This window comes from Helianthus annuus, chromosome 3 (assembly GCF_002127325.2).
Source record: "Helianthus annuus cultivar XRQ/B chromosome 3, HanXRQr2.0-SUNRISE, whole genome shotgun sequence".
NCBI classification, from domain to species: Eukaryota; Viridiplantae; Streptophyta; class Magnoliopsida; order Asterales; family Asteraceae; genus Helianthus; species Helianthus annuus.
Window position 1 is genome coordinate 37,035,825 of NC_035435.2, and position 21,100 is coordinate 37,056,924.

Consider the following 21,100-nt stretch of genomic DNA (forward strand, 5'->3'; position numbering starts at 1 on the left):
ATGCTCACATGAAGACAAAGACGTTAGATAGAAACAGAATGTATTTGAAATTGTATTCATTTGAATTGTTGACCGTTTGAAGCATGCATTTCGTTTGAGGCATGCATATCGTTTGAAGTTGTGTCCGTTTGAAAGATGTCTTGTCACTTTCAAACGGAAGGGGCTAGGACTATAAATACCCTTCAAACGATCTCAGTTGTAACGGTCTTGTTTCCGACAGCGAAGCTCCGTCGAAGTGTCTCCGTGACTGTATTTGCTTTATAATCAATACAAGAGACAATTAATAGTGAATCCAAGCTAAACGAAGACCAAATCAATGTATTCCGCCTCTGATTCGGTCTGAGCACTCTTCTGATCGACTCGTTAGGTCATTTCACGATCCTACAGTTGCAGAGAAAAAGAACACTTCAAGAGAGAATGCACGAATCGCGAAGCAAGTGGAGCTCAAAATCCGTTCAACAACAATGATCATTATCGGAAAGCAATTTATCATCAAGTTGCTCAACAATCACATCAACAACAAGAACCACAAACTGCACATGCTAAGAAAGCGCTCGAAGAATCTTCTAAGAAAGCTTATTTGATGAACAAATTGATAGATCAAGAAGATGAAAAATTACCAGAAGGTTTTAGCTAGGAATATTTTAGCTGGGATACTTATTGTCCGGATAAAGAAGTTTTAAAAGCCAAAGATTTTGTCGCTCGAGTTGCTGAAGATAGTGATAATGATGATGATTATTATGCAAAAAGAATGGAAGAGCACTTAAGAATGCTAGAGGAAAGTGACAGTGATGATGGAAAGATTCGAAAGAAAAAGAAGAAAGTTAAAAAACCAGTCAGCAGTGATGATGAAGAAGTTCCTGTGAAAAAGAAAAATGTAATAGAAGTTCCAGCTTTCACAGTTAAAGCAGAAGCCGATGCAAGAAATATTCCTGTGAAATGTGAAAATTGTGAAGCAGTAAAGAAGCAAAACAGTACTTTGATTCATAACATGAACAGATTGAAAGAATCCTATGATGTTCTTAACAAAGCAATGAATCAGTACAACCAATCCAGCAGTGAACAAGCAACAGCTATGAAGACACTTCAAGGAGCTTTCATGACAAAGCAAAAAGTTGTCAACAATTATATGGAGAAGTGTGCTGTTCTGGAACAGAAATTGGAAACCCAGAGGATTGAAACAGAAAGGGTAAACAAATTATTAAAAAGTTACTCATGTACTTCTTATGTCATTGACAGGATTTATCCAACTGTTGAAGGCATGAAGGCGTTTAAAGAAGTTACAACTGAAGAAAAGACTTCTAAAGCAAAAGAAAAAACTGAAGTGAAAGATTCTGGTAAGAAACAAAGTGTTAGTTATAACAAGTGTCCACCCCCACTTGAAAATGGATATTCTCCACGAAATCCAAATTCTAAAAGAGTCGAAAAGGCAACCAACTTAGTGTGGGAGTCTGAACCATCAGTTAATTTGCCAGAAAACATTGATGTTACATTCACTGCATCTGATACTGATAAAAAATCTCAATTGATGAAGAAAGTGGTGGATCATGTGTTAGATAAAGATGATATGGAGGAGTCTAAGTCAGAGTCAAAGTTTGAGTCCAGCATTCCAAATCCAACAGTAAAAAATGACAAACGAGTTTAGAAAAAAGAATTCTTGTTATTGATGCGTGTGTAGTGTAATATAATTTAGATGTATATTTAAGCCCCTTTTTTTACACTTTTAGCCAAGTTTTAAATTTATAAAACACGATATTTACTAACACTAAACACACATATGGGCAAGTGCACCCATCGTGGACGTAGTATAGTGTTGGTAAGATACCGAGGTCGTCCAAGGACACAAGAGCTTTTAATACCGGTTTATCCTCAACGTCTAATCAAATCAAAAAGTTAGAAAAATGTTTTAAACTAAGAAAAATAAAAACTAACTAAATGCTGAAAAAAAAAAAAACCGATAGACAAGATGAATCACTTGGATCCGACACGTGTATTAGTATAACCTTTGATTATTTTCGCACTTTTGCACTTGTTTAAGAGATTATCTTAGTTATTGTAGTAGGCCCCTCTTTTGAAGGCGACGTTACCCTCAACCCAGTAGTTTGAGTCAGCAAGGATACAATCCTAAAGGGTCGGATTATTGAAAGATAATGAATTAAGTTATTAATGCAAATTATGGTAGGCCCCACTTTTGGCGGTGACGTTACCCTCGGCTAAGTAGTCTGAGTCAGCAGGGATACAGTCCTAAATAGCCGGGTTATAGTATTAATAGTAGTTAACTTATGAGGGGGTCAAAGAGTTTGGATCCCCGCCATCCAATACCTATGGGCATTGAAGGAGATCCTACTAAAATTGACCCAGGTCCCAAGCAGGACCTCTAAACGCTGAACAAGGGAAAGACCCTTACCAAACCGTTCCCTTAACCCCCGACCAGGTAGCCAACATACCTCCATATAGACCGTGGAGATATGAATGGTGAAAATCTTTTATTTTATATAGACAGTAAAATAATGCCAAGACACCACGGACAAACGATAAGGAAAGATCACCTTCAACATAACTAACTAGTTATTAAAGTCATTAATACAAAACCAAATAAAAAGTGCAAAAGATTAAGAATAAAAAGTATTATACTAAACACTTGTCTTCACCAAGTGATGTAAGAGACTTAGGCAAACATGGCCTTGATTGTCAAGAACTCTTACGATCAATCTTGGATCCCGAGACGACTCACACACTCTATGATGGACAATGGATGATGGTGGTGGATGATGGTGTTATGGTGGTGGTGGGTGGTGGATGAAGTGTGAGAGAGGTGGTGTGCCAAGGGATGAGAGAGAATGAAGCCAAACTCCTCTATTTATAGGCTGAACAGAAGGCTGGACACGGCCCCGTGTCCGCTGGACACGGCCCCGTGCCCGTCTGACATTCTCTCTCTTCATTAATTGTAATTGCGAATTACAATTAATGCGCCTGCTGTACTTTTCACCACGCCCCCCTGCCCGCTGGACACGGCCCCGTGGAGGGCAATGGAAGCTTCTACTGGTTTGTCTTTTCTGCTGCTTCCTGGGCACGCCCCCGTGTTCGCTGGACACGGGGCGTGTTCAGACTCTGTTTCTTCTCCTTTGCCTTGGGAGGTGCCGTTGAGGGTCCGGGCAGTCTACTTTTGTTCCTTTTCTTGTATTTATGCTAGAATTAGTTGTCTTTTTGCTTCTTTTGTGATTTTGAGCTCATTTAATCCTGAAAATGCAAAAGGAAGACAAAAACACTATTTTTCCAACATTAGTACTCAAAAAGGGTTAGTTTTATGCCTTAATGGATGTGATTTATATGTTGCATTTTACACACATCAAATACCCCCACACTTGAACTTTTGCTTGTCCTCAAGCAAAACTCTTTAAATGTGGCTTACACTCCCAAATGGAATAGGTAGAAGAGAAGATTTTAGCTTGTCCTAGAGTGTCGGGAATCCAAGGTCTTTATTAAGTTTTATTTTTATTTATTTACAATCTTATTCGTTATGATTTATTTTGAACGTTTCATAAGATAAATTACTTATTTGGGCATAGCATGCCTTATTAAAATTCCATTTATATACAAGTTCACATACCTCACGGGGGATCACTCAACACTCGGCCGAAGGTGTATATTTTAGTGAATCACTCGAGAGCGGCATGGAACTTACGCCTTCCATAGGCTTGCCAAGCAATCAATCCTCCTCCTTTTTAACTTTTTACCTTCGTAAATATCAAGAGGACTTTTTGGGTGAAGGGTTAGGCTTGGGTTAAAGGTGGGTGGTTGGGTTAGTGGTTAGTAAAAAGGGCCAAAATCGTAAAAAGCGTCGGTTTTCGTAAAATACCTTGTTTTTAGCAACTTTTTATTTTGAAGTATTTCTCCAAACAAGCTTTTATATAGCTTTTGTTTGTTTTTGACTTCATCATATTTTTTTTTTTTGATCGTCACATAAAAAGGTGAGTTTACTAAAAACCGAGCTTGTTACTAAAATAAAGGGTGAAAAATAAAAAGGTTTTTGGTGGGTGAAAAGGGTTTTTGGGGTAATGAAATGAAAGGTTTAGGCTCAATCTAGGGGGATTTTGGGTAGGTAATAAAAAAAATTGAAAAATAATGGTTTTGAAAGAAAAATGGTTAGTCCTAATGCCTCCATCATTTACTTACTTGGGTTTAAGTTGGTAAGGACCGGGAATGTATCGTCGTGGCAAGTTCTAGATTTGTAAGAACCAAGCGGCTATTCACACAAGAAACGAAAAATGAGCATTTAGTCTAAATATGTATATTTTTATGCTCAATAAAGGCTCAAAACTCACTTTTGTGGGAATGGATTTTTAATGTGATCAAGTATATATAATCGAATTTTTAACTAGACTTGTTATGCCGTTTCATAATTTTCTTATGTTGGTTCTTTTTATCACGACGCTATCGGTTGTAAACTTGTAAAAATATAACCTTTTTAGAACTTGTTATTCCCAACTTAAACTAAGACAAGTAAATAAAAAAAAAATGAAAAAGTTTTTTGAAAAAAAAATTTGGGGTGTTTAGCGGTTCCAATAGAGTTTTGTGTAAGGCTTGTGTTTAGGATTTGCAAAATTCAAGGTTTTATCATCCCCCCACACTTAAATTACACATTGTCCTCAATGTGTCCAAAAATAATGTTTTTGGTTGATTAGAATGTGTAAAAGTGGGTTTAAAAGCAAAGATTTATGTTACTGGCATCCTGGACACGGCCCCGTGTTGACCGGGCACGGCCCCGTGGTCAAGTGCCAGTAACAAAAATTAGAGAATTGGAACAGAAGCCTGGACACGGGGGCGTGTCCGCCGAACACGGCCCGTGTCCAGTTACCTGAACTGGGTGATTTTCTGCAGGGGGCTCAGCACGGGGCCGTGTTGGTTGGGCACGGCCCGTGTTGAGCCTTCTGTGATGGAGATTTTTGTCGGGTTGCTCTGTTCTTCGTGCATGGTTCCATTTTTTTCGTTCCCTTTTTCATCCATTACCACCATGAGTGTGTTTTATTTTCAAAACAACCATCAATCTTAAAAACCATCATATCATTGCGAATCATAGATAGATATTACATTAAGTTAGCTAAAAAACTAGGGGATACATGAGGTTATCATAAGGGTTCTACTTATTTAGGAAAATTTTGGGAATAGCTTCCCGATGTAGTAACACTCTCTAGCCGATGGCTCCTCGGTTGTTATTCCAAGCCATTCTTCTATCTCCCTTGGGAGGTAGAAGGTAGCTTCATTCTCTTCGGTGTCTCGAGGAGGAACGCTCACCGGGACTCCTTGCACCACCCTTGGTTGAGGTACTTGGTGCATGGCGTGCCATTCGGCTGGAATGATGACCTCGGGTACTACATTCCACGCCCTTTGGGTTATCACCGGAACCAAAGGCGGGGAAGCGAGAAGGTTTAACCTTTGGTGCAGGAGGTTTACTTCTCGCAGGCAGCCCTCCAAACCTACCGTCAGATGATTAATACGGTCCACCAATGCTTCTTCTACCCCCGTCATTTCGTCTATGGCTTCCCTCAAAGCGTAAACGTAGTTTACTAGGGAATCCTCCGCCGTGGACGATCTCCTTCCATTTCGGTTATTTCTTGAAGATGTTCCGCTGTTTCTGCTGGCCATTTTATGCGAAATAAGCCGAAGATAACTGATACTTTTGCAAAACAGTACCTCGAACACGGCCCCGTGCTCAGTGAGCACGGCCTCGTGTTCAGCTGTCTGCAGGATTTTTGTCTAACGATTCCAGGTTTTTAAATTATTTTAATACACTTTTATTGTGTTTTAAGCTCAAATAATTTAAAACAAAGTTATAGAACTAACTTTAGACAAGAATCCGTGGCAAAAACTCCTACAAACCTTTCATAGAAGGTTGGAATCATGGGTTTCCAAGCTTCCATGGAGGTAATGTTTGAAAAATTTTTGGAAGAAGGAGAAATGAACAAAAGTGGAAAAGACAAGATGGTCCTTAGGAATCTTCTTTTAGCACTTACCTAGGATGGTATATGTGAAGATCCCAGGAATCTCTGCTTGGTGAAGTGGTAAAAAATGAGCAGGATTCAGGCTGCATTTAAAGAAAACGACAGCACACTGGACACGGCCCTGTGTCCGCTGGACACGGCCCCGTGTGCAGAGAAAATCCTGACACATTTTGTCCGTATTCTGACAGAATCAGCAGAGAATCTTCTGAGTGAACACGGGGGCGTGTTGACCGGGCACGGCCCCGTGTCGGCAGGCTGTTTTATGGAGTTTTGTCTCTTACTAAGGAGTTAATTTATATCGGGTGGCTCTTGACTTGTTGGAACAACCCCATAGTGCCTAAGATACCTTAATTGTCCTATACTAAGACGAGAACGCAAGAGGTTATCGGTGAGGGTAATTCCTATTTTCATTCTAGGTGGACAAGTCCAACCCTTTTCCGGGCTCTCGTTAAAGAAGGTGTACGCCGAATCGCTCAGGTCTATGTATGCACCGAACGAAGTCGATGGGGAGTCCTTCACGGCACAATCGGCACAGGGACGACTATCGTCCACGTCTTTTCTAGGTATGAAGGTATTTTCGGGAGCAACGAGGTTGTCGGAATGCGGTTCCAACATTTCCTCATGGTCATCATCTTGGGATGGATCTATAAAATCCTTCCTAAGTTCTTTTGACCAATTGAGAAGTAGTTCTTCTAGTTGAAATAACTCGTCAAGGAGCATTTCTCCTAGAATATCTGGCTGGGCGCATTCGAGGGAGAAATAGTGCTTATTTTTACTTTCGCCCCTCTTAAAGTTACAAGGAATCGGTGGGTCTATATAGTGGGGCCTATAGTTGAGAAAATAACATTTTAATTCCTCATGTTCGCCTCCACATAATCGACACCACAAACCATAAGAGTGCCGAAAGTAAAAAGAATTACTATCACTCATGTTTGTGTCAGAAATTACCAACCGCCGGGATCTAACGGTTCTGTTTTCAGCAACTGAATCTTGGACACGGGGGCGTGTTGAGTGGACACGGCCCCGTGTTCAGCCTACTGTCTGACTTAAAACAGGATTGCCAGTTCCAATGATTGAGCACGGGGCGTGTTCAGCGGGCACGGCCCCGTGTTGAGCTCTGCAGAAGCTAAAAATCTAAGAAAAAATCCTAAAAAATTAAAGAAAAATAAAAATATGATTAGGCCGTTGATTCCTAACTTTCTTAAAATCCTTGTGTCCCCGGCAACGGCGCCAAAAACTTGATGCGTGTGTAGTGTAATATAATTTAGAAGTATATTTAAGCCCCTTTTTTACACTTTTAGCCAAGTTTTAAATTTATAAAACACGATATTTACTAACACTAAACACACATATGGGCAAGTGCACCCATCGTGGACGTAGTATAGTGTTGGTAAGATACCGAGGTCGTCCAAGGACACAAGAGCTTTTAATACCGGTTTATCCTCAACGTCTAATCAAATCAAAAAGTTAGAAAAATGTTTTAAACTAAGAAAAATAAAAACTAACTAAATGCTGAAAAATAAAAATAAAAACAGATAGACAAGATGAATCACTTGGATCCGACACGTGTATTAGTATAACCTTTGATTATTTTCGCACTTTTGCACTTGTTTAAGAGATTATCTTAGTTATTGTAGTAGGCCCCTCTTTTGAAGGCGACGTTACCCTCAACCCAGTAGTTTGAGTCAGCAAGGATACAATCCTAAAGGGTCGGATTATTGAAAGATAATGAATTAAGTTATTAACGCAAATTGTGGTAGGCCCCGCTTTTGGCGGTGACGTTACCCTCGGCTAAGTAGTCTGAGTCAGCAGGGATACAGTCCTAAATAGCCGGGTTATAGTATTAATAGTAGTTAACTTATGAGGGGGTCAAAGAGTTTGGATCCCCGCCATCCAATACCTATGGGCATTGAAGGAGATCCTACTAAAATTGACCCAGGTCCCAAGCAGGACCTCTAAACGCTGAACAAGGGCAAGACCCTTACCAAACCGTTCCCTTAACCCCCGACCAGGTAGCCAACATACCTCCATATAGACCGTGGAGATATGAATGGTGAAAATCTTTTATTTTATATAGACAGTAAAATAATGCCAAGACACCACGGACAAACGATAAGGAAAGATCACCTTCAACATAAGTAACTAGTTATTAAAGTCATTAATACAAAACCAAATAAAAAGTGCAAAAGATTAAGAATAAAAAGTATTATACTAAACACTTGTCTTCACCAAGTGATGTAAGAGACTTAGGCAAACATGGCCTTGATTGTCAAGAACTCTTACAATCAATCTTGGATCCCGAGACGACTCACACACTCTACGATGGACAATGGATGATGGTGGTGGATGATGGTGTTGTGGTCGTGGTGGGTGGTGGATGAAGTGTGAGAGAGGTGGTGTGCCAAGGGATGAGAGAGAATGAAGCCAAGCTCCTCTATTTATAGGCTGAACAGAAGGCTGGACACGGCCCCGTGCCCGTCTGACATTCTCTCTCTTCATTAATTGTAATTGCGAATTACAATTAATGCGCCTGCTGTACTTTCACCACGCCCCCGTGCCCGCTGGACACGGCCCCGTGGTGGGCAATGGAAGCTTCTACTGGTTTGTCTTTTCTGCTGCTTCCTGGGCACGCCCCCGTGTTCGCTGGACACGGGGCGTGTTCAGACTCTGTTTCTTCTCCTTTGCCTTGGGAGGTGCCGTTGAGGGTCCGAGCAGTCTACTTTTGTTCCTTTTCTTGTATTTATGCTAGAATTAGTTGTCTTTTTGCTTCTTTTGTGATTTTGAGCTCATTTAATCCTGAAAATGCAAAAGGAAGACAAAAACACTATTTTTCCAACATTAGTACTCAAAAAGGGTTAGTTTTATGCCTTAATTGATGTGATTTATATGTTGCATTTTACACACATCATTATCAAAATCTAATTTGAATGATGAAACATTCAAAGTGGCATATACTTTGAATGATTCAGACAAATTATATTCTGATGAGGAATTTCCAATAAGAGGTGTCAAAACTGAAATGATCAAAAAGGTTTTCAAATTAACAGAAATTAATATTTCTAAAATAAAAGATGTAAATCTTTCTAATAAACCTAAAAAATACACATCAAGAGTACAACAAAGAGAAAACAAGAAAAAAAGTTACAGTTCTGGTTCAGGTTATCGAAAGAAACCAAACCATAACGGTAATTTCAAAAAGAAGGGATTAGGTTTTATACCACCTGAAAATCATAAAAATGAAAAAACTTATAAACCAAAAACTGTATTTGTTTCAGGAGCAAGTTCGGAAGAAGAAGAGAAAAGCTCATTCTGGAAGCAATCTAACAAAGAATTCCTTGCGAAGAAGCAAGATTGAATGAAGAATGAAGCTGTTCAAAAGAAAGAAATGAGAAACTGTTTTCAATGCAAAACAATTGGTCATATTGCCAGGAACTATCCAAAGGCAATACAATCAAAACAGGGAGTGTCTCTTGAAATGAAAGATAAGATGGTTGAAAATGAACCACCAACCAAATCTTCTATAGTTTTCAAAAACTCAAAATTTGAGGTTGGTGAATGTTCAAAAAGATTTTACAAGAGAAAAGCAAATTTTGACAATGAAAAATGGGTTGTTAAAAGATATGATGATAGTTCTAGCGATGATTCTGATTCGACAAAACCAGAGGAGCTATCTTCTGGCAATGAATCTGATTCCACAAAGTCAGATGAGCCACATGTTAAATCAAAAGGTGAAAACTCAGTACAGCCAATGGATGATGCAAATTCTCCCCCATTGAGGGCTGAAAATTTTAAACAAAAAGTTGGCAAAGTTGAGATTTCAAATCAATTCTTTTCTGAAAAGAAAGAATTTGATGTTGAAAAAGTTTTTAACCCCAAAGTGCAACATATTTTTGGAAAAATGATTGATGGGAAAGCCAAAGGGGTAAAAGAATTTTATAAGAAGAAAATGAAAGGAAAGAAACCGAGTGTTGATAACTCGGAATCTCCCAAGGACTGTCAGGCTTGGGAGAATATTCTTAACTGAAAAAAAACTGACTTGCCGGAACTCCCAGGTTGGTAATTGGGGAGTAGGAATCGGCATCTTTCTTGAGAAATTCACCTATGTGATATTTCGATCTACAAGTGGTTTTTTTTTAAATTGTCATATCTTGTCTTTACAAGGGGTATAGTGGTTAACAAACCTACAAGTGGTTGACAAGAGGGTTTGTTCTTACAAGTGGTTAATCAAGGTCATTAAATTGAACTTGATTTAACTATCATTCAAAATGGTTGATTAAACAATGTGATGAGTATATCCCCAATCCTACAAGTGGTAAAATCAACAAAACTTATTTTCTGGAAAAACCATTTTGATTAAAACAAACTTAAGTGTTTTGAAATCATAATGGGAAAATAGTTTGTTGTCAGGGGAAGTTCTGATTGTTTATGCCAAGTGGATGGCGAATTTAAGCAATTCAAATCAGTTTGTCAAATTTTCTTTAAATGGTTTTGAATTTTAGGGTGAGTAAGAAATTTCAGAAAATCCAAAAACATTAGAAAATTTGAAAATCATCAAAAACATGATAAAATGAAAAAAAAAAAGAGTTTTGTTGAGAAAAAAAGGAAATGATAGTACATCATTGGACTATCACAACACGCTAAAGAATTGGAAAGTCAAATGTGATAAACAATCTCACTGTGGATATGCCAGTAGGTTTTTATACATTCAGTAGATTGTTTTCGAGATATAAACATAAATATCAAATACTTACTTATATCGTAGGGAACATCTCTCGGATATATGGGTAACCCCCGAAATCTTGTTTGAAAGATTTTCTATTTATGACATACTAGGTCTTCGTGCGTGGTGATATCTGGGGTATTATACCTGGACTTCTGATTTTGCGGGAGCAATAGCCTAGTCCTCGTATAATACTTTGCATAAGCTTTAATCTTAAAGCCCACCCTCAGTACAAAAAATGACGAAACATTGAAAAATGCTAATCATGTGCTGTTGAAGAAAAGATCCCCAAACGGGACACACCTAAAAGACGAGCCATCGTCTCTTTGTCTGAACGGAAGTTCTAACCTGAGCTCTCATGGTCTCGTATTTACCTGTTTACAGATATCATTAGTGTACATTCACCTGTAAGACTGAATATAGAGGTCTGGATACGGGAGTATATTCTGAGGTGGGACACGCGAATAAGTTTAAGTCATTAAAACATTAATCTCGTATCTCGAAACAGTTAAACTTTGTGTGAAAATTTAAGTGGATCAGTATACTATACTGACAATCTAGGTGAATTGTTCAGAACTTAAAATGTTTAAAGCGTAACGGTGTTAGTGTTTTGTCTCATAAACTGATATGATCCTCTTACACAAACTCACAAAAATATTGTATGTAAATATTTTTTTACTGTTTTTCAAACAAAAATCCAAAAAGATTTTAGTGTGTTTTAGCATAAATTTTGAAAAATTCAAAAAGATTTTATTTCATCTTATTTTCGACAACTGATGTTGAAAAGCTGATTTTCAAAATTACAAGTGCTAAACATGATGAACAAAAGGTTTGGGAGAATTTGTTTGAGATGAAAAATTGTTTTGAAAAGAAAAATATTATTTCTACAAGTGGTTCATCAGAGGTTAAAATTGTTAAATCATATTGTTTGATACCTGTATATGGTATATAAATTTGTCAAATTATAAATGTGTGAAATTTATTTTTGAGGTAGAGGATGTGCAGGTAAGCCAGGTTTCGATTCCTGAGGATTCTGTGTTTAGACAGAGCCAGGTTTCGATCCTGAACCTGTGAAAGCCAGACTACGATCCCAAGCACAACTTAATGGGGAGTCTGCTAGCAAATGAGAGTCTGAAGTTGTAAAGAGCCAGGTTATAATCCTGGTGCTGATGATGCTGATGAACTTAAGGAATCAAGAAATATGATCAAGAGAATTAGAGTAAGGTAAGAGCCAGGTCGAGATCCTGGAGACGAAAAGAAGACAGAGATTGAGGATGTTTACATTGTCAGATACTTCGAGAGAGTTCGAGAAGACTGATAAAGACTGAAGATTGAAGACTCGACGCTGAAGACTTCGTCAACATCCAAGGGGGAGTCTGTTGGTGCATATGTCTGTTGAGTTCGTCTTGTATCGAGTCTTGTATTAGAATAGATAGATCAGGGCACGTCGTACGAGAAAATTATCAAATATGTCTTTGGAGGGTATTTCGCACGAAATGACAATGTGTCATTTCACACGAAATCAACTGTTGATTTCGCACGAAATAGCTATTTCGTGTGAAGTTGATTTCGTGTGAGCTATTCCGTACAAAATAGCTAGCCCTATATATACTAGGTGTGCCTTGTCATTTGTAACTTTCCAGTTTTAGTGCCAAACTGATGCCGAAGTGTCAACTCGCTGTAAATCATTGTTATATCAATCAGAAAGACATTTAAAGTGAACTGCAAGCTGAATCAACTTGATACGTTTGTTTCAGCCTCTCATATCGAGCAAAAACTCTTCTGAACGACTCGTTCGGGTCAGAAACGATCCTACAGTCCTTTATTTGTAAAACCCATTACACCCTAGGTCCTTCAGCCCTAAGCAGGTTAAATTTTTTCAGTTAAATTTGGCATGTGCCTTTCACATGAGCGTGAGTTAGTAATTTCACCTATTATATTTAAAATATGTATTCTTTTTCCTTTCATCTTCATAGCCACACAACCAAAAACCTTATCCCCTTTCTTTCTCTTCTCTCTCATGTCCTTCTCTCTAGAAAATGGCTAGCTGCCACCCTTGGTGGCACAGCCACAGCGGCAAGGACAACTACCACCATCACCCCAACCTCCGGTGCCCACCTACGAACCCACTTCCTTTGGTTCACCCTCCTTCCACCTCCCATCCCATCTCATCTCCCCTCTGAATCCCCCAACCTCCAACCTGAAGATCCACTTTCAAATTCCCAGGTTCATCCAACGTTCCGCCATAATGGGGGTTACCAGTGGCCGGCGGTGGTGAATTTTTTAGAGAGAGAAAATTTTTAAAGAGATAGTGGTACGTCTTTAATTAGAAACTAAAACCAATTTGGAATACCTATTTCTTTCTTTTGATCTGAACTTTTATGTACAGTGTTTTTTATTGTTCAATATCTGTATGCCATTATAATAACAACAGAGAGAAAAAATAACTTCTCTGTTCATCTTCACAACCACCAACTTATGATTATGTTCGTCCCCTCCAAATTTCCTCTCTAAAAAGAGATGTGGTGGTGGTTGTAGGTCCAGCGGTGGTGGTGGTTTTAGATCCGGCGGTGGGGGTGGTTGTAGATTGACAGGTGGTGGGGGTCAGATTGAGTGGTGTGACTTTTAAACGAAGGGGGTTGTGGCTACAGATCCGGCAAGGGCGTGGGGTGGATGGGGGCGGTGATGCTCAATAACAATATTCTGATCAGAAACTTTCTTATGTTGTTGAAGATGAGTTGAGAGAGAAATTGTGTTGAGAGAGAGAGAGAGAGAGATAGAGAGAGAGAGAGAGTTGAGAGAGATAGAGGGAGAGTTCTTGATTTATTTTTTTGTATGTATAAATAGGTCAAATTATAAAAGTACTTTCATGTGCTTTGCACATGACCTGATTTAACTGGAAAATCTAACACCCGTTAATGAACAGGACTTAGGGTGTAATGGGTTTGATAAATAAAGGATTGTGACTATAATTATTAAAGTTATAGGGTATCCATTGCAATCCGATATAAAGGACGAAAAGTTGGGCGTCTTCATTATGTGTGCTGAATTTACTGGTTGTGGCACCGAGAGTTAATTTCTTCTGAAGTTGGTTCGAGCCTTGCTTTTTGTTCTATCCTTGATCTTGCCTTTAGTTTCACATCTTCAGCTGCAAACATTTCAACATTTTTTTCCAAGGCGTTAAGGCCTTGAATAACGTTCTCTACTTCAGGAAATAAGGATATTGAGGTTCTTCATTTTTAGAAATTGGGAGATCGGTGAAGACGTAACAGTTTTTTTCGGTGTGTAATCCATAGATCATATAACGAGTGCCATATGAAAAGTTTTAGAGAAAACTCACTTTTTGTCATTTTTAGATTTTTGAAAAGGATATAAAGAATAATAGACAGGTCATTAGCTTGGACTTTTGCCAAAAACTGTGTCCCTTGCAACAGCGTCAAAACTTGGTGTGCTGTGTTGTGTATATAAAAAGTGGTATATTTTTATCCATTTTATACATTTGTTCAAGGTTTAATATTTATATAAAAAATACGATCACACAACACTTCACGTTAGGCAAATGCACCCATCGTTAGCGTGATATAGTGATGGTAACATACCGAGGTCGTCCAAGGATACAATGGCTTTTAGTACTGAGTCTTCGTCAACGTCTAGTCAAGCCAAAAGTAAATGGTTAAAAATGGCTCAACAATAAAATAAAGAGAAAAATAAAAGGTTTGTGATCAATAATAAGAAAATGGGTGTTTGAGATATATGTATCTCTTGATGCTTTGTTAACTAAACCTTACTATGGATAACAAGGGCCTGATTATCAGACGAGAAGTTGTGTTTGTTAATAAATAAAACGGTGTTGTTCTTTTTAGCGACCCTCACACGCTCGACCATATTTCTTTGAATCACCAGGGAAGCGCCATGATGGACGGATCAAACCACAACGATGTTGCCCAATCAGCTGGGAAAGTATATACTATTGTGGTTAATTATTAGTTTAGAAAATAGTTTATGGTATTTAAATTACTTGTGACTATGGTTTCTTTAGTGAGGCGTTAATTCCCAAAGGTAGTTACTTTTATAAAAAATAAGTCATCCACGCTTTAATCTTATAGTAACACTTTGGCAAGAGCTTACCAATCTATAGTCCCATTCTAAAACTTTTAATCCCATTTGGTGTCAACATGTTTTGACTCTTGATAGACATTAAAAACATAAATGTCCCAACTTAACGGAGACATACGATTATTGATAGATTTGAATGGATATGTCGAAAAACTAATGACCTAAGTTAATGGTTACACTAATATTCCACTCACTTACATTAAACATCTCATTATCTAAGGTCATTAAAACACACACACACATACACCTTGTTAATACATGACTCACTTTAGTTAACTCCCCATCAAGGGGTATGTTTCCCCCAAACATCCACAAGAAACTTAGCCAAGAATGGTCATGGAAATATTTTTCACCAAATTTAAAAAGGTTATATTAATCATTAAAAGGTTTAATACACTAATGATTCTTTAGCATTTCTTAATGAATTTAATGATTAGAGATAGTAGGCCGAAGAAAAGTGTGTTATGGAGAAAAGAAAAGAACTTAGTAAGTGAAAATGGAGGCTAGAGAGCTCTATCTATAGGCTACTGGGGGCTTAGACACGGGGTGTGTTTTGGGGACACGGCCTTGTTTGGTAATCAGTAACTGACTATAGCCAGTTGCCTAGAATTTGGAAGACGTTCCAGATTTTGTTTCGTCTTTTAGGCTGGACGGTATGGGGACCGTCCAGCATCGTCCTCCATTCGTCGCCGTTCACCTCTCCATTCCTGGCCCTCCGTCGCCCTTCCTTCCGCGTCGCCAACGTCGGGGTAAGGACGTTTGAGACGCTCACAAAAGGACAAAAAGGTTAGGGTTTCACCAATCTCCGGTATGTGTTTCATCACCGGTCGTGTTCAGTCCCTATCATCATCACCTTCTGTAGCTCAATCGGAACTCTCATCTACACCTCCGTGCCCTACTTCCGTTTCCGATCAACTACCGATCCGGTATGTGTTTATTCAAGCTTTAATTGTTCTTCATTTGCTTCTGCAATTAATTTTGTTGAGATTATCTACTGTAGTTGTGTATCTGTTAGTGTTTTTAGATATTTTGTGAAGATTTTGATTCTATTGATGTCCTGTTAGATCTCGATTTAGGTTGATTCATTGCAGTAATGAACTGATTTTGTGCAGTAATGAACTGATTCTGGTTAGAAAACACAAGTTAGGGTTACATGTTGTGCTGTAGTTTCTGTTTTTGAAGATGAATCGAGCGTAATGAAGCTTAATTGTTTGTTTCTGATCCGAAAACAGAGATTTAAGTTGAGTATGGTACTAAGATTTGTGTTTGAATTCTGTTTAGTACTTTAATTGAATGGCGATGATGAGGAAAATATGATTGTCATTGGCACCGCTATAACATGCTATTGACTGCATAGCAAGTGTTACACACTTACATTCCTAATGTTAAAATCACACCATCTCTCCCAATTCCTATTAAAGTATGAAATATAGACTTTTGCTTGGAGTTTATTGATTTGAATTATGTAACAGATTTGTTAGCGGAAGCCATCATCGTAATCGACATCATATCCGAGTTCGTGTGTGTTTGATATGAATGTAATGTATACATACAGAGAAATATGAAAATGGATATTGTATTGAGAATATCTTGGTGATCTCCATTGTTACAGGAGGTCTCACTTATATACATGATGAACGGTTATAATTGGCGGGAGTAACCGTCATTATGAAACGGTGTCTGCCAACCGGCGTAACCCTTCCCTAATATTCTTACATACACGCATAATTATAAGTTTAATTTATCCTAGAATACATAATAAACTAAGATAATTAAGTTTACTATCTAATACACTCCCCTAAACTTAATTCGGTTTAAGAGAGTTCTTGAGCACGCTTTTGTTGGCTTCGTCCAAAGCTTTTGCTGCTTGTTTGAAATTGAAACGTCTCCTTTTCTGCAGCCTCTTCATTTCATGCCAGTCATTTTTAGCAAATAACGCGTAATGCTCTCCTTCTTCTTTCGGAATGCAGCCATCGCTCATTTCTCTTTCTCTCTGTTCTGCAACTATATCTTGTTTCTCGGAGTAAATCCGACTTCGGTTAATGGGTTCACCACTATTTACTGTTCTTCTTTCAAGAACATTCTGCTGGGTTGTGTCGAACTTGTAATAATACACGAGAACATCTAAATACATAGCATACATTATTCTCATTAACTCACCATCACCATAATCATAACCCATGTCTTTGACTACTATCCGTAATGACTCGTCTCGTCTTCGTCGATGATAAAATGCCTTCTCTTTGAATTTATCATAATGCGTCCATGAATCTACCATGAATTGTTTTGTGATGCCGAGTAAGGTAGTTCTGAAATTTTCGATATCGGGATCGCTTAATTTCCAATCTGTTGTTGCTAGTATCTTTTCATCCGCCGCTAAAAGTCCTGTTTCTGTCGTAATATCTTTTCTTCGCTTGTCGCTAATATGTGCCACTGTTCTTCTCATTTCTTTTTCTTGTTTCACTGTTTCATTTCTATCAAAAAACAGAGACTACCAATTTCCTTCTTTTGATCAAATATTCTTTTTTAATTTTCCTTCTCTTTGTATCATGAATTTTCGTATCATCTATGAAGAACAATCCATTATGATTCTTGTCTATTTTTTTCATAACCGGTGTCGGTGACCGGTTATCCCCTGTGTTCTCTTCCTCTTCTTCTTTATGATCATTCCCTGTTTCCTTTGCATCTTCATCATCCTTTTGTTTTCTCTTGTGATGCTTTCGGTTAATTTCCGATTTCTCTCTTGATTCCGTATCCTTGTCGCCTTCTCTATTGTAATAACCGTCCCTGTCTTCCTGCATCTTACCGTTCAGTTTTTGAACATCTTTACAGGCCAAAACATTCCTTTCGGAATCGTCTTCCTCTTTCCGTGTCATTACTTCGCCTGCATCTTCATTATCTTCGTGACGTCCCGATTCGTATTCCATTAATGCAATTTCATATTGCAATTCCATTATTGCAATCTCTTGTTTCAAGATTGCAATCGCGCGTAATCGGGGACTCATATAATCGGAGTCGCTATTTGTTTCTCGCCTCTTCCCGTGTTTGTTTTCCATCTTCTTCATCCGTATCTTCCCAGGATCACTTAATTCTGATCCTAATTCTTCGTTTTCTAACCATGCGCTCTGATACCACGTGTTAGCGGAAGCCATCATCGTAATCGACATCATATCCGAGTTCGTGTGTGGTTGATATGAATGTAATGTATACGTAAAGAGAAATATGAAAATGGATATTGTATTGAGAATATCTTGGTGATCTCCATTGTTACAGGAGGTCTCACTTATATACATGATGAACGGTTATAATTGGCGGGAGTAACCGTCATTATGAAACGGTGTCTGCCAACCGACGTAACCCTTCCTTAATATTCTTACATACACGCATAATTATAAGTTTAATTTATCCTAGAATACATAATAAACTAAGATAATTAAGTTTACTATCTAATAAGATTAGCATTGTTTGAGGAAAATTGGTGTTTCGTTTGGCTTGCTTTTTTTGGTAGTTATTTGAGTGCAATTTATTTTTAATCTTATTTAACATGATAACTAAGCAGTTAACAAAAAGATGTGTTTTTGGCTGATATGAAAGAGTGATTTAATTTTTGTAGGTTTTGCACATAGTTTTTTTACTTTTATATGAAGGGAAAAAAGAATCACTGTACTTGGCTTTAACTTTAGTAAAGGAATCAATATCGGTTTCATGAATTGGGGATAAGATCTTCTTTTCTTCCAAGTATGATGTTCTTTTTTGGGATTTTTGCAACCACTATGGGGTTTTATTTGAAATTTAAAGCCGAGTGCTATAGTTACAAGCTGTTATCATGTTAATCACTCTCTCTAGACGTGATCAGTGAACAACTGAACACGTTTTGGAACTGTGACGAAAGAATTGTTATTGTGAAGTTTGGTAATTTTTAAAGTTACGGACTTAAAACTCGTTTGAATTATTATTTAAATTATCTTTGGACTCTCTGAAGCATTGGAGTGAAAATGTTTATGCATCGTATTTTTTGTGAATGTTTATGCATCGTATTTTTTGTGAAAATGAGTACTGTTTGTGCCACTTGGCTACTGGTGATATGCTACGAGCCGCTGTTGCTGCTAAAACTCCTCTCGGAATCAAAGCAAAAGAAGCTATGGACAATGTAAACTTTTTCCGTATGCACTACGCATGCGTATTATATATTTAAAAACACTATTTTTACGTAGTTCCTATTCTGTTTGTGTCGTTCTCTAGGGACAACTTGTTTCTGATGACTTAGTTGTTGGAATAATTGATGAAGCACTGAAGAAGCCTTCATGTCAAAAAGGCTTCATTCTTGACGGATTTCCGGGAACAGTTGTCCAGGCAGAAAAGGTATTTTCTTTTTCGACATCAAGATGATCGTTTAATTTTCTGTATCAAATCTCTTTATGTTGATTTAAAAAAAAATATATAATTCTATGTTTATGCAGCTTGATGAGATGCTTGCAAGGAGAGGGGTAAAAGTTGACAAAGTGCTCAACTTTGCAACCACTTTTGGCTGGGTTTTTTCTGGTTCAGTGCACTCAAGGCGGTTTTGCTGCGTCTCGCCTAGGCGCGCGCCTTTAACTACGTAGAGTAAGAGATTAATAGTGGTTTTGTTGAAATGTAACATCAAATAGCACGACATCTGCAGAATTTTAGGCTTCTCATGCAGCATAAATATCATAGCTATCAAAGGCGTAATGCGCACTCCAGGTGCAAAGGGCGCATAGCATAAACATACCTTTTTTTTGGCATTACTACTTGTACTGTTTGAATTTCAAAATAAAGATTGATGCAGCTTTAGTGATTTGTACATTAGGCATTACTACTTGTACATAGTGCATAGAGATTAAAAAAATAAAAAATATAAAATTGGTGGGGTAGGATCATCTAGGACCATCCTCCCATACCCTCTAGTTTTGTGGGATGGACCATCCTTGGGAGGACTATGATGTGGCGCCTACGTGGCGGATCATCCTCCCTTTGAGGACCATCACCATACCCTCTAGCCTTAGTGCTTGGGCATGGGTCGTCTCTTGGGGACACAGTGTGTCACTATTTTTATCTAGAAATTGATTGGCGGTCTTCTGGCTGTCTTCAAAGTTCGAGACACAGCACATGTCTGGCGAGACATGGGGCTTGTCAGGATAAATTTTTAGTAGTTCTTCAGATTTTTGCACGCTTTTCCTTCCTTTGTTTGAATTGGGTAAATTTTTTCATGCAAATAAAGAGTAAACCAAAATAATTCTCTTACAAATATATTTTTTAACAATGTAAAAAAAATGTTGGGTGTAATTTGGAATTAAAAAAAAGTGCACTTTTGCTTATATATATATTATTAGACTTATCCAACATACCATATATTACTATTTAGTCTAAAAAGTTATTTGTAAATTAAATTGGGTAAGATAATAATGAAAGGTTGAGTAGGGGAAATGTATATTTGAACGCTACTTGTTTTCTTATCTAAGCTATACTATATAGGATGGGTTCTCTGCCCATGGTGTATATAGTACAAATTTAAAACTAGGTAACCGTGTCCGAAATTTATTAAATTAACCCACTTAATCGTCCTAAAAGTTATTAAATTAACTACTATTAATTCACATGCATCAGTTGCTCAGTCCACAGCTGCTCAGTCCACAGCTCAGCTGAATCAAAATACTTAGCGACATTGGATGCTGCAAAGGAGGCTACTTGGAACAAGATGTTCATTGTTGATCTCGATGTGGTGCCTGGCCTACATAAACCCATCAAGATATTGTGCAAAAACGTTGGTGCCTTAGCTTAGGCAAAGGAACCAAGGTCACACCACAACACGAATCACATAGTTAGTAAGTTCAACTATCTTATAGATATACTGGAACGGAGAGACATCGTTATAAATAAAGTTCATACGGATCAGAATCTAGCATACCCCTTCATTAAACCTATTAGACTTCCTAGAACATTAAATTCTTACGTTATGTATTTGTTTTGTCTATAATATATTTAAATTAATAAAAAAACAATGACTACTTGATTGTAAATTATTGGTGTTTAGTTAAAAACATTACACCCTTATGAAAAGATCGTTTACTTAAAGGCTACATGCCTACCTCGCACTTTTATGTGACACTCTAACAAACCATTTTAACTAAAATCATTTTAATCAAAACCAGTACATTAGTCTAACAAAACATTAATAAACTCTTTACCTAAGGATTATTTCCTCTCTTATCTTTCTTTTTTCTTTTCCTTGAACATCACC

At 37.8% G+C, this 21,100-nt stretch overlaps 2 protein-coding genes across 2 annotated transcripts; one reads left to right on the plus strand and one right to left on the minus strand.

The window, feature by feature from the left end:
• Positions 1-17,315: 17,315 nt before the first annotated feature.
• On the minus strand, positions 17,316-17,990 carry LOC110883570. Its single transcript, XM_022131289.1, has one exon. The coding sequence runs from the start codon at positions 17,988-17,990 to the stop codon at positions 17,316-17,318; it is 675 nt and encodes a 224-aa protein (XP_021986981.1).
• An 899-nt stretch (positions 17,991-18,889) lies between these two features.
• On the plus strand, positions 18,890-19,442 carry LOC110883718 (adenylate kinase 4). The gene is made up of 3 exons (XM_022131380.2): positions 18,890-18,988; positions 19,081-19,200; positions 19,299-19,442. Exons 1-3 carry the CDS (start codon positions 18,923-18,925, stop codon positions 19,440-19,442), a joined length of 330 nt encoding a protein of 109 aa, XP_021987072.1. The 5' UTR covers positions 18,890-18,922.
• Positions 19,443-21,100: the final 1,658 nt, after the last annotated feature.

What these genes read in the sequence shown, in the direction of transcription:
- LOC110883718 (XM_022131380.2), top strand. Translation starts at nt 18,923, where the DNA reads ATGCTACGAGCCGCTGTTGCTGCTAAAACTCCTCTCGGAATCAAAGCA. An exon ending in CAAAAGAAGCTATGGACAAT is followed by an intron (nt 18,989 to 19,080) that starts GTAAACTTTTTC and finishes GTCGTTCTCTAG; the next exon opens with GGACAACTTGTTTCTGATGA. An exon ending in CAGTTGTCCAGGCAGAAAAG is followed by an intron (nt 19,201 to 19,298) that starts GTATTTTCTTTT and finishes ATGTTTATGCAG; the next exon opens with CTTGATGAGATGCTTGCAAG.
- LOC110883570 (XM_022131289.1), bottom strand. Translation starts at nt 17,990, where the DNA reads ATGGCTTCCGCTAACACGTGGTATCAGAGCGCATGGTTAGAAAACGAA.